The following is a 27,497-nucleotide window of genomic DNA, read 5'->3' on the forward strand; positions in this document are numbered from 1 at the left end:
AAAAAAAAAAAGACTGATTTATATAACGATCGCAAAACAATAGAACAAAATGTTTTATCCGGACTGATCGTAAGTCTCTTAAAGGCCCAAAAAAACCAAAAAAAACCTGTTCTTTTTGTACTGAAAAGTCCTAAATGCATCATAAGCAAAGACAAATTGCACTCGTAATAGCGGTCAGATTATAAACAAATTCCTGCACACTGAATACCCATCCGTTACTAATATAAAAACAGCAATTCTGCTTCTATCACAGCCCTGGAACGCTCCTACACCCCCCTTGCCAATGAAAAAAAGGTAATTAGCATGACAGAAACGGATAGAAAATCCTCTTTTCAGAATCAATTCTCCTCTTGACTAAATTAAGCAAAGACTCCTTTGAATCTATCCCAGCTCCCGATGGCTTTACAAACATTTCCATATTGTTTCCTTGAGAATGTACAAAACTGGTTTGTCGTTACAGGATTTCATTTCTGGATCATTTGAAGCTACAATGGCACTGAAAAAAAGTGACTGATGGCTGGTTTTCACACTTACGACCATTGCAATCTTCCCTATGGTCACATGATAAAAAATCCGAGCACTTGGCAACTGGCATGTACTTAGGACGGTTGCACTGTCCCGGGGTCATGTGATCACCATTTGTAATCTTCTCAGCCAGCTTCCGACAAGCAGTCAAGGGGGGGGAGGAAAGTCAGGTTCACTTAAGGACAGCTTGTTTCAGTTAGCAACTGCAGTGATTCACTTCACAAGTGTAGCAAAAAAGGTCATAAAATGGGGCCTATCTGAACAACTGTCTTGCTTAGCAATGGAAATTTTGGGCGCAACTGTGGTGATAAGTCGAGGGCTGCCTGTACTTTCTCTGAGGCCTGATTTATCCCCCCCCCAAAAAAAAAGAATTTTCCAATCTAAAAGCAAAATGAAACTTTCCTTCCACAGGGGAAAAAAAACATGTTCTGTTATTAATTTTAAGTTACTTCTACGAAGAGGGAATCTATTTTTTCCCCAATGTTCAGGTGTAAGTGGATGTTTTTAAAGTATTGTGGATGCTGTTTATATTCCATCGTGTCAGCATCAACCCTTAGCCACCCTATAGAATCACAGGGCTAAAAGGGACCTTGGAGGTCTTCTAGTCCAACTCCTTTATCCCAAGGCAGAAGAAGTCCTTATTCCATCCAGGACGAATGGTTATCCAAACTATTCTTGAAAACTTCAGCAACAGACAGACCTCTAAGAGGATCAATCCTCAATTTGATCCTTCAGGTTTCCCAATGATGTTCATCACCACCATAAGTGACTCCATCTACTTGCTGCTGGTTATAACAGAATAACAGAATTGGAAGGGACCTTGGAGGTCTTCTAGTCCAACCCCCTGCTCAAGCAGGAGACCCTATAACATTTCAGACACATGGCTGTCCAGTCTCTTCTTAAAAACCTCCAGTGATGGAGCACCCACAACTTCTGGAGGCAAGCTGTTCCACTGATTAATTGTTCTATCAGGAAATTTCTCCTTAGTTCTAGGTTGCTTCTCTCTTTGGTTAGTTTCCATCCATTGTTTCTTGTCTTGCCTTCTTTGGAGCTTTGGAGAATAGATTCATCTCCCCTTCTTTGTGGCAGCCCCTCAAATACTGGAAGACTGCTATCTTGTCACCCCTAGTCCTTCTTTTCATTAACCACTTCTTCTCTTTCCTTCCACCTTTCCTAGCATTATAGACTTTCCATAAAATTAGCTGGCTACTACTATCATTCCTTCCCTATTTAAGAAAAGGGCTGATATTTATTTTATAACTCCTTGCATCTATATTTAGTCTTCCTAATGATAGCACAGTTAGCCAAGGCTTCTGCCACTGTAATAAGAAGTCTCTCTGGATTGCTATTTTTCTCCAAAAATCAGCCACTTTTTCTCCCCAAAGATGGGAGGAAATTTGAAAGAAAAGGAGGAAAAAAAGAAAACAGAAATTCAGAGTTGTAACCCAGGCACTTCCTTTAAAGGGCAATTTCCAAATAAGTGTTCTAATATCTAAGGGGCTACCACAAAGAAGAGAGGGACAACCTATTTTCCAAAACACCTGAAGGCAGAACAAGAAATAAGGGATGAAAACTAATCAAGGAGAGAAGCAATTTAAAACTAAGGAGAAATTTCTTGACAGTTAGAACAATTAATCAGTGGAACGGCTTGCCTCCAGAAGTTGGGAATGCTCCAATATTGGAGGCTTTTAGCAAGAGACTGGACAGCCGTTTGTCTGAAACGGTGTAGGTAGGATCTCCTGCTTGAGTTAAGGGTTGGACTAGAAGACCTCCAAGATCCCTTCCAACTCTTGTTATTCTCTTATTTTATTATGCCTACTGAGCAGAAAAAAACAGTAGAGGCTTCTCTCTGATAACCAATTTGCTGGGGGGCGGGGGTTAGCTGGCACCCACCTTAGCTAAAACACCTTCCTTTGGGACAGACTTTAACCCAGGGATAGACAACTTTGGCTCTTTTATGACTCGTGGACTTCAACTCCCAGAATTCCTGAGCCAGCACAGCTGGCTCAGGAATTCTGGGAGTTGAAGTCCACGAGTCATAAAAGAGCCAAGGTTGACTACCCCTGCTTTAACCCATCGGTTGAATAAATAAAACCTCAGGTTTTATTTATTCAACACTGCAAAGCAGGTGACAAGTGGCTTGAAGGACTGGAAGGGGAGGGTGGGTGAGGAATGAAGGTAGCCATTCACACTCAGGCTTTGGAGAAGACCCCCACAAAAGGGAACACACACACGGGGGAGGAAGGAAGGAAGGAATTGTTCCCTTGAAGGATTTGTGGTTGTGCAGAAAGCAGGGTGTGCCAACGAGAAAGAGGCATCGGCGGACTGTGGAGTCCAGCTCCCCAACCCTCTTGACAGCACAGATTATCCACCCACCCACCCAACCCCGACTGGGGATCATGGGAGCCCAGATCCCACCCATGGGGAAGACCCCAAGTTGGGGAAGCCGGGGCGGGGGGCGAGCTGCTACTCACGAGCGCTGCCGGTTCGCGGCTGGGCGGGCTCCGGCCCGATGTAGCTGAGCAGGACCGGCAACGGGGCGCCACGAGGGCCCGGCGGCGCCGCGCGCCAAGCGCTCTGGGGCTGCGCGCCGGGCGCGGCGGTGGCGGTGGCGGCGCCTCCTCCCCGGCCCGGGTAGAGGAGGAAAAAAGGGGGCGAGTCCGGCGGCGGCGCCTCCTCCTCCTCCTCCTCCCCGTCGGCTTCCCCGCCGGCCTCTCGGCGCCGGGAGCTGCTGCGGCGGCGGCGGCCGTCGGGGCTCTCCATGCCGGCCAAGCGCGGGGCTCCTCGGCCTCTCCAAGCGCGCACGGCAAGGTCCCCAAAGCAAGCGGGCCACTTTGCGCCGCCGCTGCTCCCGCCGCCTTCCTGCGGATCAGCCCAGCTCGGGCCCAGCCAGCCAGCCGGGAGAACCGTGCCTTGACCCGGCCCCTCGCCGAGCTCCGCCCCGCCGGCCCCGGCTTCGGCCGGCCTCCTCGGCGCGCGCCCCGGCTCCTCCCCGAAGCGCACGGCGCGGCTCCCGGGGCAGGATCTGGGTAGATCCCCGGGAGGAATCTTCTCGGGTGGCGAAGGTGTTTCTTTCCCCCTCCCATTAGTTTTCATTTTTTTGGCAGGTGCTAGTGGGTTGTTGTTTTCCCCCCCCAATTTTCTTTCTGATTTCTTGGGAGATGTCTTTTTCTTTGCCATACAGATCGTCCTCGACTTACAACAGTTCGTTTAGTGCAGTGTTTCTCAACCTTGACAATTTTAAGGCATGTGGACTTCAACTCCCAGAATTCCACAGCCAGCATTGCTGGCTGTGGAATTCTGGGAGTTGAAGTCCACATGCCTTAAAATTGTCAAGGTTGAGAAACACTGGTTTAGGGTCCGTTCTAAGTTACAGTGGCGCTGAAAGAAAGTAACTTGTGACCGTTTTTCATACTTAATGGCCGTTGCAGCATCCCCACGGTCGTGTGATCAAAATTCAGACAGATGGCAACTGACTGGTATTTATGACGGTTGCGGTGTCCTGGGATCATGGGATCCCCTTTTGCAAACTTGTGACAAGCAAAATCCATGGGGAAGCCAAGCTCGTTTAACAACCGTGTTGCTAATTTAACAATTGCAGTGATTCACTTAACAAATGGTGCAAGAAAAGTCGTAAAATGGGACAAAACTCACTCAACAAGTTTCTCTCTCAGCAACATAAATTCTGGGCCTCAGTTGTGGTTGTCAGTCAAGGACTACCTGTAATTCTTCTTTGGGTTTTGGGGTAGTTTTGGTTAATTTTCCATTTTAATTTTTTTCCCCTCGTCGCCCTAGAAATGCATGGAGAAATAGGTATAATAATAATAATAATAATAATAATAATAATAATAATAGTAAAGTTGGAAGGTACCTTGAAGGTCATCTAGTCCAACCCCCTGCTCAGGCAGGAAACCCTATACCATTTCGGACAAATGGCTGTCCAGTCTCTTCTTAAAAACTTCCAGTGTTGGAGCATTCACCGCTTCTGGAGGCAGGTAATAGGGTTTTTCTCAGAAAGTGGTGGTGGCATTTCGCCATTAATTTTTTTTTTCATTTCCTTGAAGGATTTCTTTCTCCTCTTTCCTACAATTCTTATTTGGGTTGGGATTAATGTTCCTTTTAAAATTATTTTCCTCTTCGCTCTGTAGTTTGTGTGCATAGATAAGGTTTTTCAGAGGTGATATTTTGCCATTTTGTCCTCATTTCCTTAGAGCAGGGGTAGGCAATTTTGGCTCTTTTATGACTTGTGGACTTCAACTCCCACAATTCCTGCTGGCTGGCTCAGGAATTCTGGGAGTTGAAGTCCACAAGTCATAAAAAAAGCCAAGGTTGCCTACCCCTGCCTTAAGATTTCTTTCTCCCTCTTTGCTGCAATTCTTATTTAGGTTTTTGGGGTCATTCCAGTTAATTTTCCATTTGTTTTTTTTTCCCTCTTCGCCCTATGGTTTCTATGGGTGATAGGGTTTTTTCAGATTGTAGGGTGTGCTTTTTTAATATATCAGGATAGCAATTAACAGCATTGTGGTGTTATTCAGTTTGCCTATGCTGCCACAGGTTGCGCATTTTAAAAAGAAACGTTAATTGCAGTATCTTAAAAGAATTTCAGCTCAGAAGCAGCCTTTTCCATCCAACAGATTTTATCAAAATTTCCAGAAGCCATGCCTAATTTTTAATTACTATTTTTCTGTATTTATGGCTTCATTGTTGTACATCACCTGTTCACTTTGCAAGATGGGCAGCCACAGCCCCATGGCAGGAGAGGCAACAAATAAATTAACAATAGTATAAAAGCAATAAAAATATAAATATGAAAAATAATGAACCCAGACAGGAAAATTAATTACATGATTACGATAGTTTATGCAGCCTTTCTCAAACAGGATTGACATACTGCCATCTTCCCAAATAATCTTGTGCAGGTATTCAGTACTGTTTACTTAGCTTTTAACAACTCTGAAATACTTAATTCTGCACAAACAATATTACCCCATGGATTTAATTAATGTTAAACTCGGTGCATAGTAAATGTGTATAGATTCACAGTAGTCAGCTAATGGGTGGCAAAACATGGATTGTATTCGCAGGTCAGAATCGATAATTACACTTCCATGAACGTGATTACAAAAAGTAATGAATTTGCATTCTATTGCACTTGAATTCACTTTTCAATTACTACTAGAAGTTCTATGCCACTCTACTCCCCCCAAAAAAGCTTGTTTTTCTGAAATTTTGGACAAAATCAAAAGTTTTTCCCTAATATCAGATAAATCAATGTCCTTAAGCCTGTGTAATTGCCTTTCTCCGTTACATATTATTGGCTCATTTTTTTTAAATCAGCTGGATCTTTCCTGTAAATAACTCATTATAAATTTTATTTTTCCCAACCTCTGTCCAATTGTTATCTAACAATTGGCAAATGTTGATTTTTCCCATGTGTGGTAGGACACATTCCAATGTCCGATATGCTCTTAATTCCATGAATTAAATAGCACCAAGAAGAAAAAAATAGTTTCAAAAATTGGAACAGATGAGAGATGATAGATTCTAGCTTGCAGGAGGGGTTTTAAACAAAATCTGGACAGCTATTAGCAAGACTGTAACTGCACAAAATAGAATTGGATTAGAAGATTACCAAATTCCTTGCAAAATGTGAGAAAGCAATGTACCATTTTGCAGAACTTAACTCTGAATTTGTAAGAATTTCTGGGACCTTTTTAATTTTTTGATAAATTATGGGCAAAACGTTGAACAGTTTAGTTTAAACTAATAAGAACCCACAAAACTATCAACCACTGCTTTACAGATCCTTCTGTAATGTTTAGTATCGGTATTATGTGGCAAATGGAACTAACTGACAGGTACCCTTTAACTAACATAATCTAAAAATAACTACTAAACCAAACCAATCTTCCTCAAATTGTCATTTTCTATTATGCTGGTTTATGCCCGTAATAAAGGTTTGATTTGATACCCTTCAGATTCTGGCTGGAAGGTTTGGGGAGTTGGTCTACTCTAAAACATCTGAAAATGACTTGGGGAAGACTAGATGTGATGTAACAGACGAGTACAGTTGTCTCAGTAGGTGGCAGCATCTGGCTAAATTTGCTAGGTTAAAATCTAAGCAGAGGCAGACTTGACTAGTACTTGGATTAGGAAACTACCAGCCAATATCAAAGCTGAAATTAGACTGAAAAATAGTTATGAATTCCCACAGAAGGCATCAGCAAACTCTTTTTGTACTGTGGCCAAGAAAAATATATGGATATGTCCCACTAGTAACCAACAGTAAAGCTTTATTCAACAAAGACTTGACTTTTATGGAAGGTTACAATAGCATGAAACAACTTGGAAAGTTGTCCTGAATTGACAAGACCCGTGGTTGTATCTAATGGTAAACCAAGCAGACAACATCTACCCACATACTCCTAAGTTATATGGTGTTCTGTCTCCTTTCTCCACTATATCCTGTCACATTTTATTCAGAAATAATGTCAATGCTCAGGTGAAGCGGGAAGGAACAAATGAACTACCATTTTGAAGAAGAAAAGGAGGTGCCTCAGCTAGTACAGATAGTCCTCGACTTACGACTACAATTGAGCCCCAAATCTCTATTGCTAAGCAAGGGAGTTGTAGTGAATTTTGACCCATTTTATGATCTTTCTTGCCACAATTGCTAAGTAACACAGTTATTAAGTGTATGTGCCCTCCCCAATGACTTTGCCTGTAAGGTCACAAAAGGTAAATCATGTGACCCCAGGACACTGCAATTGTCATAAATATGAGGCGGTTGCCAAGTGTCTGAATTTTGATCACGTGATCATGGGAATGCTGCAATGGCCGTACGTTTTCATACAACTGTTGCAGCATCCCCATGATCACACATAACCAAAATTCAGATTCTTGGCAACGTTTTCCAGTGCTGCAGTAACTTCAAATGGTCAGTAAACGAGAGGTAAGTTGAAGACTACCTGTATATATATATATTAAGTCAAAACTCTGTAATGGGTACAACTCTGGAAGTGAGAGCCATTATTAAAAATAATACACGTTATAATTTCCCCAAAACATATATTTATTAAATTCACGTCCGCTATCTTTAGTCTGCAAATAAAGAGGAAGAGGTGAAAAAAGGAAGAGAATGGATCACTTAAGTTTAATACTTTTCTTAACTCCAGCACGAATGCCAGACAATTCGCCTGCATATTTCTGTATTTCTCTACGGAATTCACGGACTTGTCCCTTTCTACGGATCTTGGCTCTTCTGAACTTCTCACGATGTTTTACTCTTGGATTACGATCAATCTTCTTTCTTCTAGGTGTGAGGCCTTTATTTTTCAACATCTGGTACGTTGCTCCTCTCTTTTGGTCTGATTCCTCCTCTTCAACAACCAGGTGACTTGCGTCTTCTTTTGCTTCTCGTTTCCTCTTCTTCTTAAGCATGATCTTCTCTTCCATCTCCTTATAAAAATCCAGGGCAGCTTGCTCATCAAACTCTGAATCATCCGTGAGTTCGTCTTCGGCCTCACCCTCAGTAAACTTTGGCGATTTTGTTTTCCTTTTATTAGCTGTTTTTCTAACAAACGGCAGGGGCTTCTTCCCACTTGCCACCCCACCGCTCTCGTTATTATGGAATTCATTCAGAAGCAGGCGAACCTCTGGCAACAGTTTTTGGTCCACAACTGCCAAGTCATTGATCAGGTTTCTGTAAGTCACAAGCCTTTCGATGACTGGATGGCCATGGACTGGAATTCTCTTCGCTTTCAGCACCAAGTAAAAACTGATGTTACAACAGTAGTTCAGATAGAGGTGGTACTTGGTTTGCAAATACTGGCTCCCTTTCCCCTCTGGGATGACCCCGTCCCCGATCATTTGCACGAGGGGCTCCAGTTCATCTCTGAGCTCGACGACTTTGGCTTCAAAGTCCTGAATCAGCTCCAGCAGTTCCGGAGATTCCTTTCTCAGCAATTTCAGCTGCTCTTTTTTAGAAAGGGAGGCCAAATCCTTGGCGATTTTCTGCCCAGATTCTTTCCCGCTTGGTGGCTCAGCTGTCCTGGCGTAAGCCTGCAGGAGATCCAAGCCATAGTCCTCCTCGCCCAAGTTCTCTGCCATCCTCTTCTGGATGGCCTGAGCCTCGGCCTCTTCCTCCAGCTCCTCTGCTTCCACCTCTTCCTTGCTCTTCTTGGGGGCTTTGGGGCGACGCCCTGCCCCCTCGTAGTCCGTGCCGTAGTAGAGCTTCTTCCTCTGACCCCAAGCCAGCTCATTGGGGAGGCCTGAGCCCCATTTGCCTTCGCCCCGCTGCTCTTCCAGGTCGCTGTCCATGTCCAGAGGCTCATCGTCCTCCTCCTCATCATCATCATCCTCACCCGGCCCCGCGTCCTCGGCCGGCCCTTCCCCATCATCTTCCTCAGACTCGCTGTTCTCGGACAGGTGCAGGACCAGCACCTCTTCTTCCTCCTCCTCCTCGCCCTCCTCCTCCTCCTCGCTGCCCAGCGCCGCCAGCACCGCCTCCTCCATCCGCCGCTCGTGGAAGTCGTCCGCCTCCTCCGTCACCCGCGGCTCCCCCGGCTCCGGCTCCTCCATCTTCTCTTCGCGCTCGGCCGAGGCCCGCAAAGCCGGCGGGATTCTCCGGCGTGCCTTCCCCATGATGGCTGCCGAACCGAAGGAAGACAAAAAAAAAAAAAACCGGGGGAAACTAAACGGACGCACGCTCTGGCCGGAAGGGTAAGATATGACTTCCGGGTCGAGGTTCAGGCCAAGTCGGACGCTACTTCCGGTTTCCCGGAAAGGAAGGAAGGAAGGGATGACCTTTGTGGATTCGTCGACTCTGTTCCATTCGCAAATCTTCGCTTTCGCCCAATGGTTTGACTTCCGGCGGCCGAGCTTCCGGTTCTGGAGAGTTTGCGGCGCTCTGTTTGCAAAAGGCGCATAGAGAGTGGCGCTGGTTTCAAAGCGCGTTGCGTCGGCCTGGCGTCTTTGGAGTCTTTTGCCCGCCGCCATTCCTAACCCTTTGGAACCCCCTCCCTGGTTTTCATAAGGAGTATATTGCTTTTTGGGGGGGGAAATCTGTCTTTGCATGCCCACTAATTCTGTGTTAATGATGTCAGCCCCGCTTTTATTCTCCATTCAAATTTCTCTTTCTTCTTTTACTATATCTATCATCTATTAATCATTATCTACCATCTACCTATTATCAATGTCATCCATCTGTCTGTCCTCCCACTATCTATCTATCTATCTATCTATCTATCTATCTATCTATCTATCTATCTAATCTATGTATATAGATCTATCTGCCTATCAATCAGCTATCATCTGCCTAGCTAGCTAGCTATCATCTATATAGATTTATTTATCTAATCTATCATGTAGATTTATCTATCTACCCATCTATCTAATCTACATTATCTGCCTATCAATCATCAATCTATCCACCTACCTACCTTTCTATTATCTATCATCTATATAGATTTATTTATCTAATTTATCATCTATATAGATTTATCTATCATTATCTACCATCTACCTATCAGTCTCTGTCCTGTCTGTCTGTCTGTCTAACTATCTATCTATCTATCTGTCATCTATATAGATCTATCTGTCATCTATGTCTATAGATCTATCTACCTACCTGTTTATCTGCTTATCAAGCATCTATCTGCCTATCTACCTACCTATCTTTCTATTATCTATATAGATTTATTTATCTAATCTATCATCTATATAGATTTATCTATCAGTCTCTGTCATCTATCTGTCTGTCATGTATAACTATAATCTATCATTATCTACCACCTATCTGAACTCTACTGTCCATTTTTATACTGTATGATAACAATGTGCTTTTTGTGGTTTCTTAGATTTGCAAACTAGTAATAACAGCCAGGCAAAGGGATATGTACTTAATTTTACTGTCACTAAATAAATCTCAACGGGGAACTGGGGCTGGTCTTTCTGGAAGTGATGCAAGGTTAACCTGGCTAGTGTTTTTATTCACTTCTTATTAGATTTTACTTCCACCTGCATAAGTAACTCAAGGTGGCATGTGAAGATAGCCAAGGAAGACCAAGAATGGAGACTAAACTGGGAAGTCAAACACCCATCTTGTTGCCAAGGAAACTGCATCCAATGTGATCTGCTGGGGGGAGGGATGCAAAAAGAGAAGATGGCAGTCACAATCGTGTGATTAAAACAATGGGGTCATGAATGCCGTCTTGAAGTTTTGAGACCACTCGTGACCACGATGTCTCTGATTGTGCCTATGTAGGGAAGAGTTGAATTTGGGTAGAGGGCACCTTCATCTTTACCAGAATTAGGAAAGAGTTATAGTTACAGGGTGGTGATTCCAAGCCAATCCACAAGTCTAGGTAACTCCTGTTCCCCTTTCCTCTTTATAATACCAGCAATAATACCTTGACTTAGGACGGGGGTAGGCTGGCTGGCTCAGGAATTCTGGGAGTTGAAGTCCACAAGTCATAAAAGAGCCAAGGTTGCCTACCTCTGACTTAGGACCACAACTGAGCCCAACTGCTAAGTGAGGCAGTTATTAAGTGACCTGCGCCTCATTTTATGACCTTTTTTCGCCACAATTGTTAAGCAACTTACTGCAGTTGTTAACTGAATCCTGTGGCTATTAAACAAATTTGACTTCCCCTATCGACTTGGCTTGTAGGGATCTGGCTGGGAAGATTACCAACGGTGACCCCAGGACAGTCATAAATAAATGCCAGTTACCAAGCACTCAAATTTTAGTCATGTGACCATGGGGATGCTACTACGGTCATAACGGAAAAACGGCCACATGTCACTTTTTTTCAGTGCCGTTGTAACTTTGAATGGTCACTAAACAAACAGTGGTAAGCCGAGAACCACCTGTAATAGCTCAAAGAAGATTGAAAAGTCTAATGTGGAAATGATAGCTTTCTTCTGAGACTTTAAACAACGTTGTGTCCTCGTCCTAATTATTAAATCTGTTTATTTTATTCCTCCTCAATCATAGCAGCTGCACCTGTTTTGTGGTTTTCTTAAAAATAAACTGCCACCTGGGCTGTTTGCATACAATGGTTCCAGGGCTGGGCCTAATATATCACTTTGTGGGTATCAGATGCATTCTTTTTCCACCACAAGTCTTAAAGTAAATCTCATTGTTCTTCTGTCGGTGTCCCTTTCTCGACTTCCCGCCCTTCGTTGATTGAGAAGAGGCACTGTGTAAAGTATTCCAACGTGGCAGTTTATTGTGGTTGTACGGAAGCATAGAGGAGAAAAAAAATGGTGTGGCCATAGCATTACTTTTGACCCTGAATTATCTGACTATACTTTAAAAGTAAAGTAGCCTTAAGTTGAAGTCAATTATTGATTATTCACATGGAGATTTCTATACATCAGGGGTCTTCAAACTTGAAGGCAGGGCAAGAAGCAATGGATGGAAACTAATCAAGGAGAGAAGCAACCTGGAATTAAGGAGAAATTTCCTGACATCGAGAACAATTAACCAGTGGAATGACTTGCCTCCAGAAGTTGTAGGTCCTCCATCATTGGAGGCTTTTAAAAAGAGACTGGACAAGTCATTTGTCCAGAATGGCATAGGGCAAGGGTCTTCAAACTGGGCTCTTTTATGACTTGTGGACTCCAACTCCCAGAATTCCTCAGCCAGGCACGCTGGCTGAGGAATTCTGGGAGTTGAAGTCCACAAGTCATAAAAGAGCCACGTTTGAAGACCCCTGCTATATAGTTTCCTTGACAGTTAGAACAACTAATCAGTGGAACAACCTGCCTCCAGAAGCGGTGAATGCTCCAACACTGGAAGTTTTTAAGAAGAGACTGGACAGCCATTTGTCTGAAATGGTATAGGGCAGGGATAGGCAACCTTGGCTCTTTTATGACTCGTGGACTTCAACTCCCAGAATTCCTGAGCCAGCATGGCAGGCTGAGGAATTCTGGGAGCTGAAGTCCACGAGTCATAAAAGAGCCAAGGTTGCCTACCCCTGGTATAGGGTTTCCTGCCTAAGCAGAGGGGTTGGACTAGAAGACCTCCCAAGGTCCCTTCCAACTCTGTTATTCTTTTATTCTGTTTGATACACAAATAGTTTGCAATTGTTTTCTTGTATTCTTGTATTTCTTGTATTTTTTACTTTCCAATCTAGTTCATAGCTTCCATCCAAATGATAATCGAAGACAATCCCACTTATTTTTCAAGATTAGCCAAAATCAAGTAGCTTCTTGCCACTTCATGAGTTTTACTTGAAATTAACATAGGCAAAAATCAACATAAGGTGTGTGTGTGTGTGTGTCTGTCTCTGTGTGTGTGTGTGTATGGGGACTTTCCTATTTATTCAGACTTTTCATTTTAACTGTTTTCATCACCTTTTAACTCATTTGAATTGAGCTGAGTGCCCTCCAGGCAAAATAAAATGAGGAGAGTTGGAAAACTGGTCAGAGAAAAGCTGTATAAAGTGACAAGTCAATCACTACATAACTTTCTTGTAGCTAGGAGTCAGAGTAGTAGAGTCCCAGCCTTGCAGGTAGTCCTTGACTTATGACCACAACTGAGCCCCCAACATTTCCATTGTTAAGCCAGGCAGTTGTTCAGTGAGTTTTGCTCCATTTTACAACCTTTTTTGGCTCAGTCATTAAGCAAATCACAGCAGTTGTAAATGAATTATGCAGTCCTTAAGCAAATCTGGATTCTCCCATTTGCTTTCTTTGTTGGAAGTCAGCTGGGAAGATTACAAATGGTGATCAAATGGTGGGACGGTGCAACCATCATAAATACAAGTCAGTTGCCAAGCACCTGAATTTTGATCACGTGACCATGGAAATGCTACTTCAATGGTCGTTAAGTGTGGAAACCAGTCATAAGTCACTTTTTTCAGTGTCATGGTAATTTTGATCACTGAACGAATGGTGAGTAGAGTCTTTGTTTTAAAGATGCAAGTAACATAGTTTTCCAACATGGGTTCCTTCAATAAGAAGCTGCTAGAAGCAGATTAGCCTGAAGTGAACCCAGGAGCGGTTTGTAACTAGCAGAAGACCTGTATTACACACAAACAAGAAATAGAATAGAATAGAATAGAATAGAATAGAATATAGGAAAGAATAGAATAGAATAGAATAGAATAGAATAGAATAGAATAGAATAGAATAGAATAGAATAGAATAGAATAGAGGAAAGAATAAGAATAGAATAAGAACAGAATGAATAGAATAGAATAAGAATGAATAGAATAGAATAGAAAAATATGAATAGAATAGAATAGAATAGAGAATAGGAAAGAATTAGAATGGAATAGAATAGGAATAGAATAGAATAGGAAATAAGAATTAGAATAGGAAATAATGAAAGAATAGAATAGAATATGTGTATGTGGGTATATGCATACTCTTTTGTCATGTTTATGCAGTGTATATTGGAGACAGTTACCCTTTGAGAGCTGTATGCAACGAAATCTCATTTTAATGTATGCTGATTAGTGTACATTTAAAGTGACAATGTTCTTATTCTATTCATTCTGTTCTTATTCTATTCTATTCATTCTGTTTTTATTCTATTCTATTCATTCTTATTCTATTCTATTCATTCTGTTCTTATTCTATTCTTATTCTTATTCTTTCCTATATTCTATTCTATTCTATTCTATTCTATTCTTATTCTTTCCTATTCTTCTATTCTATTCTATTCATTCTTATTCTATTCTATTCATTCTGTTCTTATTCTATTCTTATTCTTATTCTTTCCTCTATTCTATTCTATTCTGTTCTGTTCTATTCTATTCTATTCTATTCTATTCTATTCTATTCTTATTCTTTCCTATTCTTCTATTCTATTCTATTCATTCTTATTCTATTCTATTCATTCTGTTCTTATTCTATTATTCTTATTCTTTCCTATATTCTATTCTATTCTATTCTATTCAATTCAATTCAATTCTTATTCTTTCCTATTCTTCTATTCTACTTTACTCGATTCTATTCTCCCATTTCCCTGAGATCTGCAGCGTCTGTCCACGTCACAATCTCTCTGCCCCTTGGCTGCTTTTAACCTAATGGAAATATAACAATCCCCTCTTTCTGTCGTTTAAGACTTGTTTTGTCCTCTAAAGGATGTTGGATCCAGTTGTGGTTAGGTGTGGGTAGCTGAAGTACTTGTGTACTCTGGCATTTTCTGAAAAAGACAAAGCCCTCCTACCTGATGCTAATAATATATTAGTTCTAAGTCTTGGTTTGAAAATTCAGTTAGGGGGGATCATCCGCAAAATAACCCTTCTTTTGTTTTTGTAACCGAACCAACAATGGAACTGAAACTTTATACTTTAGAAATCAAACTGTGGTCAGAAGGTGGGTGCTTTTTTAACGTGTGCTTGAAGGCAGTTAAAGGCAGAACCCAAAAGCTGGACTGAAAAAAGCAAGTGGATATCTAGGTATAAATTACTGTCTGTTATCGTCAGTGACATTTTATTCTGTTTAAAATAAAACCATTGCTTGGGGTTTTTTTTTAAAAAAAACAAATCCTTATCACAGGATTTGTGTGACTTTACTAGTCAATGCAAGAATATCCGTGTCATATCAACCTTTGTGGTCACAGTTCCCACGTAACTGCCATCTTTTTTCCCCACCATTTTTCTCTTTCCTGTCTCTTCCTCTACACATATGCACACACACATATGTTTGGTGTGTATACTTTAACAGAATAACAAAGTTGGAAGGGACGTTGGAAGTCTTCTGGTCCAATCCCCTGTTCAAGCAGGAGACCCTATGCCAAGGGTCTTCAAACTTGGCCCTTTTACTACTTGTGGACTTCAACTCCCAGAATGCCTCAGCCAGCATGCCTGGCTGAGGAATTCTGGGAGTTGAAGTCCACAAGTCATAAAAGGGCTAAGTTTGAAGACCCCAGCCCTATGCCATTCTGGACAAATGACTGTCCAGTCTCTTCTTAAAAGACTCCAGTGATGGAGGACCCACAATTTCTGGAGGCAAGTCGTTCCACTGATTAATTGTTCTCGCTGTCAGGAAATTTCTCCTTAATTCCAGGTTGCTTCTCTCCTTCATTAATTTCCATCCATTGTTTCTTGCCCTGCCTTCAGGTGCTTTGGAGAATCGGTTGACCCCCCTCTTCTTTGTGGCAGCCCCTCAAGTATTGGAAGACTGCTACCATGTCATCCCTTCTACAAGTCAAGGAATCAAGGAGAGAAACAATCTAGAATTAATAAGAAATTTCCTGACAGTTAGAACAATTAATCAGTGGAACAACCTGCCTCCAGAAGTTATGAGTGCTCCATCATTGGAAGTTTTTAAGAAGAGACTGGAAAATCACCTGTCTGAGATGGTATAGGTCAGTGGTGGCGGAACCTATGGCAAGCGTGCCAGAGGCGGAACTCAAAGCCCTCTCTGTGGGCACGCACACCATGCCCTGGAGATGGCAACTGTCCCTCTTCAACCAGCCGCCTGCTAACTCGCCGAGGTCCCACGTGGCCGGATGCATCCCAGCATGGCTGGTTTTCCTCCCCCCCCCCCAGTCCCATCCCTCCTGGCCTCACATGCTCTCGTTTTCCCGGGCACAACCCACTGCTTCGCCTCCTCAGCTGTCGGCCGGCTGTCCAGCTCAGAGGCGGCTTCTCTGAACTGCTGGGGGCGGGCTACGGAGCCCCAGAGTGCGCCGGTCGACGGGCCAGCAGGCTGTGACTGCTGAGGGACACTGTTGGCCCCCATGCACTCGCTGGCCTCTGTGTGCGGGGCCCGATGGTGTCATGCAACAGCCACCCCGGCCCCTGCCTCGCCTTGCCCTGCGACAATGGCACCCCCGCCCTGCCTCGCCTTGCCCCTCAGGATGAGCCTCCTGCCCACCGCCCACCTGCCAGAGACCCCCTGGATCTCCCCCGACCCTGCCCGGCCCCCATAGGCATCCCTCCCCATGAGCAACATCGAGGTGACCACACCCACCCAGTCTGCCATGGCCACAGCCACGCCCATCCAGTGGGCCATGCCCACCTGGCACCCGGCGATAAATAAGTGGGTTTTGGGTTGCAGTTTGGGCACTCGGTCTCTAAAAGGTTTGCCATCATTGGTATAGGTTCTCCTACTTGAGCAGGGGGCTGGACTAGAAGACCTCTAAGGTCCCTTCCAGCTCTATTCTATTCTATTCTATTCTATTCCAATCCATTCCATTCCATTCCATTCCATTCCATGGACAGTGGTTTAGAAAACCTTCACATGATAATAGTTTATCACTATGAAGTTTGTGGTTTCTGCTGTAAAAGACTAATGGAACTATCTATAACTATAACAGGCATTATTAACTATCCCACTGGAAATCAGTGTCTTTTTCCATTAGCTGAAAACTATCTAAAGCTAATTCTATGCCACACACTATTCTATTTATGCCCCAATGGCTTCTCATGAGTAGTATCTATTCCAGAAAAGATTAAATTCCCAGTTGCATTGCAGTACTAGACAAGATTAATTTGTTAATCAAGAGTTCCAAAGCACTCTTGTTTTTCAAACTTGGCAACTTTTAAGATGTGTGGACTTCAACTCCCAGAATTCCCCAGCCAGCGTATGCTGGCTGGGGGATTCTGGGAGTTGAAGTCCACACATCTTAAAAGTTGTCACCCTTTGAGCAACACTGTCCCAAAACATCACAACTTGCTCAAAGCACATTTTGTAATCTCGTGCATTGTATGTTGCTTATTTTTCCATTTATGCTACCTATGCATCTCTCGATCCAGAAATTACTATTGATACAAATAAAAAACTTAATAAAGCAGGGAAGAGAAAAACGCTACCGTCTAGCCAAGCTTTCAAAGAACGGGGAGTTTTCCTCTCTGATTAGTATACCGACAAAAGCTTGTGGTTTCACAATGAGTGGTCACAGCCTTCAGTGCTGCTTGCCTGTAATTAGCCTTGGTCTTTCAGGAAAAAAAAAACAACTGGTGTACAACACTTCCACACAAACCTTGCTAGCTGAGGAACACACTGCAGAGAGCAGCTGAACACGAGACTTAAAGATGAAAACTTCTTGGCTGGTCTATGGAATTGGGATCCTTTTTTGCAGCACGGTTCTTGTGAACGGTAAGTGAAATTTATCAAGAGAAATCCTTGCAGAATTGTTCATGCAGCCGGAAGGGGGGGGGAATTGCCCATTGTTTCAACTGGCACGTCCATCCCTTAATAATTCTCCTAGGAAACTTTTTTTAAAAAATAAATAATCCTGGTATGAGAGGCTTAATATATTTTGCTCTACCGTAGATGGTTTAAAATAAGGCAGAGATGTGTGTGCATGTATGCGTGCACACACCCACAAACAGCCATTGCTCTATCTGATACATTCATCTCTTGTGGTTTATAGGAGATTTTTTTAACAGTAATTTAGTAAAAGTAAGAGTGTGTATCTTTTTTCTACTATTTTATCATATAGAGAGTGTTGAGTGTTGAGATATAGGTATAGATATAGATGTAGATAGATAGATATAAAATTGCTTAGAATAGAATAGAATAGAATAGAATAGAATAGAATAGAATAGAATAGAATAGAATAGAGCAGAGTGGAACAGAATATAGAGTAGAGTGGAATGGAATGGAATAGAATATAGAATAGAATAGAATAGAATAGGAAAGAATAGGAAAGAATAGGAAAGAATAAGAATGTAATGCAATAGAATAGAATAGAATAGAATAGAATAGAATAGAATAGAATAGAATATAGAATAGAGCAGAGTGGAACAGAACATAGAGGAGAATGGAATGGAATGGAATATAGAATAGAATAGAATAGAATAGAATAGAATAGAATAGAATAGAATAGAATAGAATAAGAATGTAATGCAATGCAATGCAATAGAACAGAACAGAATAGAATAGAATAGAATAGAATAGAATAGAATAGAATAGAATAGAATAGAATAGGAAAGAATAGGAAAGAATAAGAATGTAATGCAATGCAATGCAATAGAACAGAACAGAACAGAATGCAGAATAGAATAGAATAGAATAGAATAGAATAGAATAGAATATAGAATAGAATAGAATAGAATAGAATAGAATAGAATAGAATAGAATAGGAAAGAATAGGAAAGAATAGGAAAGAATAGGAAAGAATAAGAATGTAATGCAATGCAATGCAATGCAATAGAATAGAATAGAAAATAGAATACAGCAGAGTGGAACAGAATATAGAGTAGAATGGAATGGAATAGAATATAGAATAGAATAGAATAGAATAAGAATGTAATGCAATGCAATGCAATGCAATAGAATAGAATAGAATAGAATAGAATAGAATAGAATAGAATAGAAGGGACCTTGGAGGTCTTCTTGTCCAGCCCCCTGGCTCAAGCAGGAGAACCCATACCGTTTCAGACAGGTGAATGTCTAGTCTCTTCTTTGTAGAAACTTTCTATAATAAGAGTTTATAATTTCAGTTGTGAAACTTTACTTTGCATTATCCACAGAGCACAATAAAGGTTATTCGTTAAAAGTAAGAAATACTTGAATAAAATGCTTATTTTATCCTGCTTTAAAGTGATATCAGGATAATAACAGCTATTCGTTAAAAGTAAAAAATGGTGGAATAAAATAAATTATTTGAATTTCAATATTTGTTCGCCATCCCTCCCTGGTGTTTTTCAGACTTGACTGTTACAGCTCATTTCTGGAAGAAACACCCTTCATAATATTTCTTAGATCCCCCAAAAAAGTAGCAAAGAAGGGTGACTAAATACAGAAGCTGGAACTGGAAAAGCAACCCAGATGAATGGACATTGCATTTTTTTTTTTAAATAAATGTTTTATTAAAAGCTTGCAAAACAAATAAAACCCAAATTAACAAAGAGGAGAAACAATAAAGAAAAAGAAAAGAAAAGCGAAAGTGTAGAAAGAGAGAATCAAAAGATAAAAAGAAGGTTCCGATTTCCTTTGCAACAAATACAACTATAGAATGATCACTTGTTTTAAGAATACAAAAAAAAAAACCCTCTGGTTTTTTTTGAATTATCTATTTTTTTTAATCATAAAAACCTGAGATCGTAAGTGCGTTTTTTTTTCTGCTTCGTGCAAAAATTCTACAAATGTGCAGATGGGTAGACATTAGGGGTCCTCACAGCTTGTGTGAAAGGAAGAAAAAGAAAAATGGGGGGTTGTAACAGAGCTACCCCTTTTTTACTTCAAAGAATCCTGGACCCTCAAAATTAAAAACTAGAACATAGAATAATAGGGTTGGAAGGGATTTTGAAGGTCCGCTAGTCCAGCCCACTTTCCATGCAATACTATTCTGGACAAATAGCTGGCCAATCTCTACTTAAAACCTTAACATCTCCAGTGATGGAGCACCCAAAACTTCTGTCCCACTGATTAATTGTTCTAACTGTCAGGAATTTTTTCCTTATTTCTAGATTGGTTCTCTCCTTGATGAGTTTCCATCCGTTGCTTCTTGTCCTGCCTTCAGGTGCTTTGGAGAATAGCTTGACTCCCTCTTCTTTGGGGCAGCCCTGCAAATATTGGAAGATTGCTATCATGTCCTCCTTATTCCTCTTTGATAGGCATGTCTATCTCCCCCGACCGCTGGTGGTATGTTTTAGCCTCCAGCCCCCTAATCATCTTTGCTGCTCTTCTCTGCACTCTTTCTATACCAGGGATAGGCAACCTTGGCTCTTTTATGACTCGTGGACTTCAACTCCCAGAATTCCTGAGCCAGCCATGCTGAGGGGAAAGGGAGAGGGTTCCAAGCTGAGCCATGCTGGCTCAGGAATTCTGGGAGTTGAAGTCCACCAGTCATAAAAGAGCCAAGGTTGCCTACTCCTGGTCTAGAGTCTCAGCATCTTTTTTGCATCCTGGTGACTAAGTAAGGGGTCAACTCAACAAGTTGAAACTTTTCCCATCATGGTATCTCCGAGTCCAACTGATGTTAATGACCTTGAAAAAAATTAAAAGACTAAAACAGGGGTCTTCAAACTCGGCCCTTTCATGACTCGTGGACTTCAACTCCCAGAATTCCTCAGCCAGGCATGCTGGCTGAGGAATTCTGGGAGTTGAAGTCCACGAGTCATGAAAAGGCCGAGTTTGAAGACCCCTGGACTAAAACATCTTCATGCATACACAAAAAAGATTTGTCAATTAGGGGAAAATGCAGCCTTTGACTGAGCTATCTGGACAACAACAGAGAAAGGTCATCTTTTTTCAATTGTGCCTCATTCTCAAGTAAGCTGTTGGGGGGCACACATTAAATAGGGCTGAATCAGGCACAAAGTCTGAGTGGGGCAGAAATTCTTTTAATAAATTCTATTTTCTTTTGATCCTCTCTCTCTCTCTCTCCCTCTCTCTCTCTCTCTTTCTCTCTCTCTCTTTCTCTCTCTCTCTTTCTCTCTCTCTCTTTCTCTCTCTCTCTTTCTCTCTCTCTCTCTCTCTCTGTCTCTGTCGCAGCAGGTTCCAGGGAAGGAGCTACAGGTAATGGGGGTTTGGCATTAGGGCAACATCAAGATAAAATTAGCCCCCCAAAATCAAATGCAGCTTTAGAACTACAGGTAACCCACAATGTTTTTAGGAGACTGCAAGCATTCTGCATTCAGAAGCCTCAACAGAAGAATGTCTCCAATTAAGTCTGCAGATTCTGCCTTTTGGGTCAATTAGAATGTGGGAAGCTTGATTTGGACTTAAAGTTCGAACACCAGACTTGGCTCCAGATCTGCACAACACGGTCGGCTAATTTGGGGACTGCCAAATTTACCAACCCAGCCAGCGTTGCAGAAAGCGTAAAGGAGGTGACTCAGCTAATTTCAAGTATTCATTTGTCATCGAAAGATTAGCTTGCAAAATCATGCCTTGTGTCTGAAAATATACCTTGAAAGGCTGGGGTTTCAGTTTCCTTTGCACCTATCCTAAATTTAGCTTCCGGTCTTTTTCAGATGCATTTCTCAATATTACTAATACTACAACTTCTCTTTCAGCCAGCCTTGTTTTTTTTTTTTTTTTCATAGCCGTTGGACACACGTCATAAAATCAGACTCTGGATTAAATGGCATTAAAGGTCGTTGGTCATTTCTTAAGGTCTTATTGATGCATTTTATTTGAATAACAGAATAACAGAGTTGGAAAGGACCTGGGAGGTTGTCTACTAGTCCATCCCCTGCTCAACCATTTCAGACAATCTCTTCTTAAAAACCTCCCGTGTTGGAGCACCCACAACTTCTGGAGGCAAGCCGTTCCACTGACTAATTCTTCTAACTGTCAGGAAAGTTCTAGGTTGGTTCTCTCCTGGATGAGTTTCCAACTTGATTAGTTTTATTTGTTTTAAGCTTACTGGCAGGAGGAAGATGAAGAGACGGTTCTGGTGGATAACAAGTGCCAGTGTATAAAGGTGACATCCAAATTTGTCCCAGATAAAGAAAACCCCCAAGAACAAGTCCTGGAGAGAAACATCCGTATCATGTAAGTGATGCCTTATCTTCCTTCTGCCTTTTGCATTTCTGAAAGACGTCGTCACAGAAAGGAATGGGGGCAATGACAGAGATGTACAATTTCGGGGGGCAAGCATGGACATCCTAAGCTCACCCATACCTCATCTTTTTGTAGCTCTCAAAGTTCCTTATAATAGAATAATAGAATAATAATAGAACAATAGAATAACAGAGTTGGAAGGGACCTTGAAGGTCTTTTAATCCAAACCCCACAAGCATTTCAGACAAATGGTTGTCCAATCTCTTCTTAAAAACCTCCAGTGTTGGAGCACCCACAACTTCTAGAGCAGTGGTGGTGAACCTATGGCCACGGGTGCCAGAGGCGGCACTCAGAGCCCTCTCTGTGGGCACACGGGCCGTCGCCCCAGTCCTAGGCCTTCAGCTGGGTTTTATAAAATCTTTTCGCTTTAGGCCTCTGCCGCCGTGTGCAAAAAAAAAAAAAGGGTCAATCAATCAATCAATTTCAACTTCTTGTGGGGGGAAAAAAAAGATCTTGCAAAGTTGAAATTGATTGATTGAACTTTTTAGTCCCACGCAGTCTGCCGTTACCACTGCAGCCACGCCCACCCAATGGGCCACACCCACCCGGCACTCGATGATGCATAAGTGGGTTTTGGGTTGCAGTTTGGGCACTCGGTCTCTAAAAGGTTCGCCATCACTGTTCTAGAGGCAAGTCGTTCCACTGACTAATTGTTCTAACTGTCGGGATTTCTCCTTAGTTATAGGTTGCTTCTCTCCTTGATTAGTTTCCCTCCGATGTTTCTTCTCTTACCTTCTGGTGCTTTGGAGAATAGCTTGACTCCCTCTTTTTTTTGTGGCAGACCCTCAAATATTGGAAGACTGCTATCTTGTCACCCCTAGTCCTTCTTTTAATTAAACTAGACATATCCAATTCCTGCAACCGTTCTTCATATGCTTTAGCCTTCAGTCTCCTTCCAGACTCCAAAACCATGGAGCGAGGGCAAAGGACACACAAAACTATACTGCAGTCTCCTCTTCCTGGTACCCTCCAAATGCATTGGGACTACAGCTCCCAGAATTCCAGAGCCAAATTACAGGTGTGGCTGTCCTACCTTAGCTGGAGGATTGCCCTTTTAGGAGACTCCTGTAGTTTAGAACCTAAAAATAGAAGATTGGCCAAAGTGACATAGTGGTGAAGAGGTTGGATACAGATGGGAGATAATCTGGTTTTAGTCCCCCTGCAGCAGTAGCAACTTCCTGGGTGACTTTGGCAGTCCCTCCCTTTCATTGTAAGAGCTAGAATGGCTCAATGGAGAAGGTGTTGGACTAGGACTGGAATACTCTGGTTCTAGTCAATTTTCAGCCATAACCACTGAAGTTCGTAGAGTGGTTTTGGGTCTGGGTGAGAGTGTTGATCAGGGGTCTTCAAACTTGGCCCTTTTATGACTTGTGGACTTCAACTCCCAGAGTTCCTCAGCCAGGCACGCTGGCTGAGGAATTCTGGGTGTTGAAGTCCACAAATCATAAAAGGGGCAAGTTTGAAGACCCCTGATATAGAACATAGAATAATATGGAAGGCATCTTGGCAGTCTAGTCTAACCCCTGCTCAAGCAGGAGACCCTATATTATTTCAGACAAATGGATGTCCAATCTCTTCTTAAAAACCTCCTGTGTTGGAGCACCCACAACTTTTGGAGGCTAATTGTTCCACTGGTTAATTGTTCTAAATGTCCAGCAATTTCTTCTTAATTCTAGGTTGCTTCTCTCTTTGATGATCTTTCATCTATTACTTCCTGTCCCGCCCTCAGGTGCTTTGGAGAACAGGTCCACACACCCCTCTTCTCTGGGACAGCCCCTCAAATATTGGAAGACTGCTATCACATAACATTCTCTGAGTTAGAGGAAGAAGTTAATCAATGAAGCAGAATGTTGATGATAATCTATTTCAGTCTCAGATTGGTCCACTTTTCCATTCAGATAATTATAATTCTCCAATCCAATGGAGATTTGCCAACTGTTTGAAGATCAAACTGTTCCAACCCTTAATGCCCCCATTCTCTCCTCACAGTCATTCTGACCCAGGGCTCTTCTAGCGTCAGAACATTTTGACTCCAACATTTTGCATATATTTACCATCCAAATATTTTCATCTGAGAAAATACCATATTGGTATTAAACGTACCGCCGTACGACATACAACTATATTTTTGCATTGCTGCTATGGAAGGCTAACGGGAGAAGAGAGAACCTGGCCCCTTCTAGACACACAATACCCATAATCCTTAGCCAATAGGACAGAGGGCAGGGGTTATGGGAGGTGCAGTCTTCCAGACAACTGGAAGGCCTTTGTAGTAGGGCAAATATAGATTCCTGTTGTATTTCATGAGACTAATATGCAGTCAATTTTTTTTAATTTTTCCTTTTTGCAGAATTCCCCTCAACGCCAGGGAGAACATTTCTGATCCCACATCACCAGTGAGAACCAAATTTGTCTACAAGCTCTCCAAGCTGTAAGTATATTAGCTTCTGATTGGTCTGAAAAGTTCTCTTATTTGTCGTTCAAATGGCACCCAAACTTACTTACTTACTTACTTTCTTTCTTTCTTTCTTTCTTTCTTTCTTTCTTTCTTTCTTTCTTTCTTTCTTTCTTTCTTTCTTTCTTTCTTTCTTTTTCTATCTATCTATCTATCTATCTATCATCTATCCATTATATCAGTCTATCCATCTATCTATCCATTATATCTGTCTGTCTGTCTGTCTGTCTGTCTGTCTGTCTGTCTGTCTATCTATCTATCTATCTATCTATCTATCTATCTATCTATCTATCTATCTATCTATCTATCCAATGTGCTGTATGAGTATATTAGCTTCTGATTGGTCTGAAAAGAACGATTTCCCCCACCCCAGGCTTGTATGGGTATGGGTGCGGGTATGTACATTTATATATTTTTATTCCTGTATTTTGCAGCAGTCATATTTGGGCAGTCCTCGACTTAACAACCACAACTGGGATCAGAAAATTCCCATTGCTAAACAAGGTGGTTGTTAAGTGAGTCATACAGCCCCCCCTTTTTTTTTGGCCGCAGTTGTTAAGCAAATCTGACTTTTCTGCCTTGGATGGTCTGAAGCCATGTGGGAAAGTTGCAGATAGCAATCACACAGCCCCCGGCATCCTGCAACAGTCGAAAATATATTCCCGTTGACAAACTGCCCAAATTTTGATCACAGGGCTGTAGGGATGCTGCAACGGTCATAAGTGCAAGGACCAGTTATAAGTGGGTTTTTTTTCCAGTGCTGCTGTAACTTTAAACGTTTGATAAATGGATGGTTGTGTGTACATGATTTCTTTCTTGCCTCCAATAAAGCACCTTATCTTTGCCATGTTGAAGAGTCTGCTATTATGGTAACCAATTGCAAGATCAGGCTTCAGTAGAGACGATACTGTGTTTCCCCGAAAGTAAGGCCTACCCCAAAAATAAGCCCTAGTTTGATTTTGGGGGGTGGGCCTAACATAAGCCCTACCCCCCCCCCAAAAGCCCTAGTTTTGGGGTGAGGCACACACCTAAAAATCAAGCGGGGTGGGGGTGTGGAGCTGCCGCACCCGCCCCGCACCGACTTCCCTTGCAGCCAGGCCTCTCCTCGCCGGCCCAGATTCACTGAACTGTCTGACTCACTTAACAACTGCAGGGATTCACTTAACAACGGTGGCAAGAAAAGGTCATAAAATGGGGCCAAACTCACCTGTTTTGCTTTAGCAACAGAAATTTTGGGCTCAACTGTCGTACGTCAAGGACTACCGGTCCACTCCCATTTAAGCTTTCCTCTGAGTAGAGGCCACGGCGGGAGCTGCAGCTGCTAAGCAAGTGGAATTCTAGCCGTATAGCCCATGGATAGACAACCTTGGCTCTTTTATGACTTGTGGACTTCAACTCCCAGAATTCCTGAGCCAGCATGGTTCAGCTTGGAACTCCCTTTCCCCTCAGTGTGGCTGGCTCAGGAATTCTGGGAGTTGAAGTCCATGAGTCATAAAAGAGCCAAGGTTGCCTACCTCTAGCCTGGGCCTAGGCCGCTTTATGACTCGTGGACTTCAACTCCCAGAATTCCTGAGCCAGCATGGCTCAGCTTGGAAACTCTCCCTTTCCCCTCAGCATGGCTGGCTCAGGAATTCTGGGAGTTGAAGTCCGCGAGTCATAAAAGAGCCAAGGTTGCCTACCCCTGATATAGCCGTTTCAGCAATAATAGGAAGCTAGATTGATATTTCTGGAATATTTTTTTCAGTGACGTGGCTTAATGTTTTTCCTCCTGTCTTCTGTTCCAGTTGTAACAAGTGTAATGATGCCCCCAAAACTGAAAAGGGAGTGACGTTTGGCTCAAGCACGTTATGTAGTCATCCTGAGGAATCCTGTTACACCTACGACCGGAATAAGTGCTACACGGCTTCTGCCTTGTTCTCCAACAACGGGGAAACTAACATTATTCAGACAGCCCTAACCCCTGAATCCTGCTATCCAGAATAAACCGCAACTGGGGTGTTTTGTTGAGCGTTGTGAGCATGTCTACACCACAGATATGTACGTTGACCTTATACCAGTGACAGCTTTCACAGCTCATTGGGCGGGGGGGGGGGGATATCCCAAGTTTCAGATATGCAAGGACCCCCTTTCCTATCTTTCTCCCTGCCATTTGGGGTATCTGCATTGATCCATGGATTAAAAAGCCGTAACAATTAAGAAGAGAAAGGAAGAGCTCAAATGAACGATCTATTCTCCCAAAGGATCCTGGGAATTGTAGTTTGTCCCGGATGCTGAGAGTTTCCAGAGACATCTTAGATCTCTCTCTCTTGGAAGCTTGATTCCCTTGGGTGAAGAGAGTAGCCTTTCCAAATCTTTGGTGTAGACATCCTCACGTTGCTCTTAATGCTGAAAAGAAGGTTTAAAAAAATTAAAATGTTTAAAAATTGTCCATCTCTTCATCTGCCTCAGCAGAACGCTTTCCCTCGATTTCTCCCATATGCTTCTTCCAGTCTAAACAACTATTGCTTTCTTCTTCTTATCTGCATTCTATACTACCCTTTTCATTCACGCATGTCATCAATAAAATAATATTTCATTAGAGCGACCGTCGTTTCATTGGAATTCAGCTTTATGAGTTAAAGGGGATTAGATGTCTAACTGCTATCAAAGTGGCAGAAAGAATCTGCTTGGCCTAGTGCAGGGGTAGGCAACCTTGGCTCTTTTATGACTTGTGGACTTCAACTCCCAGAATTCCTGAGCCAGCCATGCTGAGGGGAAAGGGAGAGTTTCCAAGCTCAGCCAAGCTGGCTCAGGAATTCTGGGAGTTGAAGTCCACGAGTCATAAAAGAGCCAAGGTTGCCTACCCCTGATCTAGTGGCTAAGGCAGCAGGCTAGAAAATGGGAGACAGTGAGTTCTAGTCTCACCTTAGGTGTGAAAGCCAGCTGGGTAACTTAGGGCCAATCACCAGGAAAAGGGAAGTTCTAGTTCTGTCTTAGATATGAAAACAAGCTGGATGATTTTGAGCCCATCACCAGGAGACTGTGAGTTCTAGTCCTA

The 27,497-nt window shown here is 42.4% G+C and overlaps 2 protein-coding genes across 2 annotated transcripts; one reads left to right on the forward strand and one right to left on the reverse strand.

Annotated features, from left to right (window-relative positions):
- Window positions 1-7,594: 7,594 nt before the first annotated feature.
- UTP3 (UTP3 small subunit processome component) lies at window positions 7,595-9,168 on the reverse strand. The gene has a single exon (XM_015823833.1). The coding sequence runs from the start codon at window positions 9,166-9,168 to the stop codon at window positions 7,669-7,671; it is 1,500 nt and encodes a 499-aa protein (XP_015679319.1). The 3' UTR covers window positions 7,595-7,668.
- An 8,178-nt stretch (window positions 9,169-17,346) lies between these two features.
- Window positions 17,347-27,040, forward strand: JCHAIN (joining chain of multimeric IgA and IgM). Its single transcript, XM_015823834.1, has 4 exons — window positions 17,347-17,586; window positions 21,804-21,936; window positions 24,356-24,436; window positions 26,245-27,040. Exons 1-4 carry the CDS (start codon window positions 17,523-17,525, stop codon window positions 26,441-26,443), a joined length of 477 nt encoding a protein of 158 aa, XP_015679320.1. The 5' UTR covers window positions 17,347-17,522; the 3' UTR covers window positions 26,444-27,040.
- The last annotated feature ends 457 nt before the right edge of the window (window positions 27,041-27,497 follow it).

This window comes from Protobothrops mucrosquamatus, unplaced genomic scaffold (genome assembly GCF_001527695.2).
Source record: "Protobothrops mucrosquamatus isolate PMUCROS unplaced genomic scaffold, P.Mucros_1.0 scaffold2007, whole genome shotgun sequence".
Lineage (NCBI taxonomy): Eukaryota > Metazoa > Chordata > Lepidosauria > Squamata > Viperidae > Protobothrops > Protobothrops mucrosquamatus.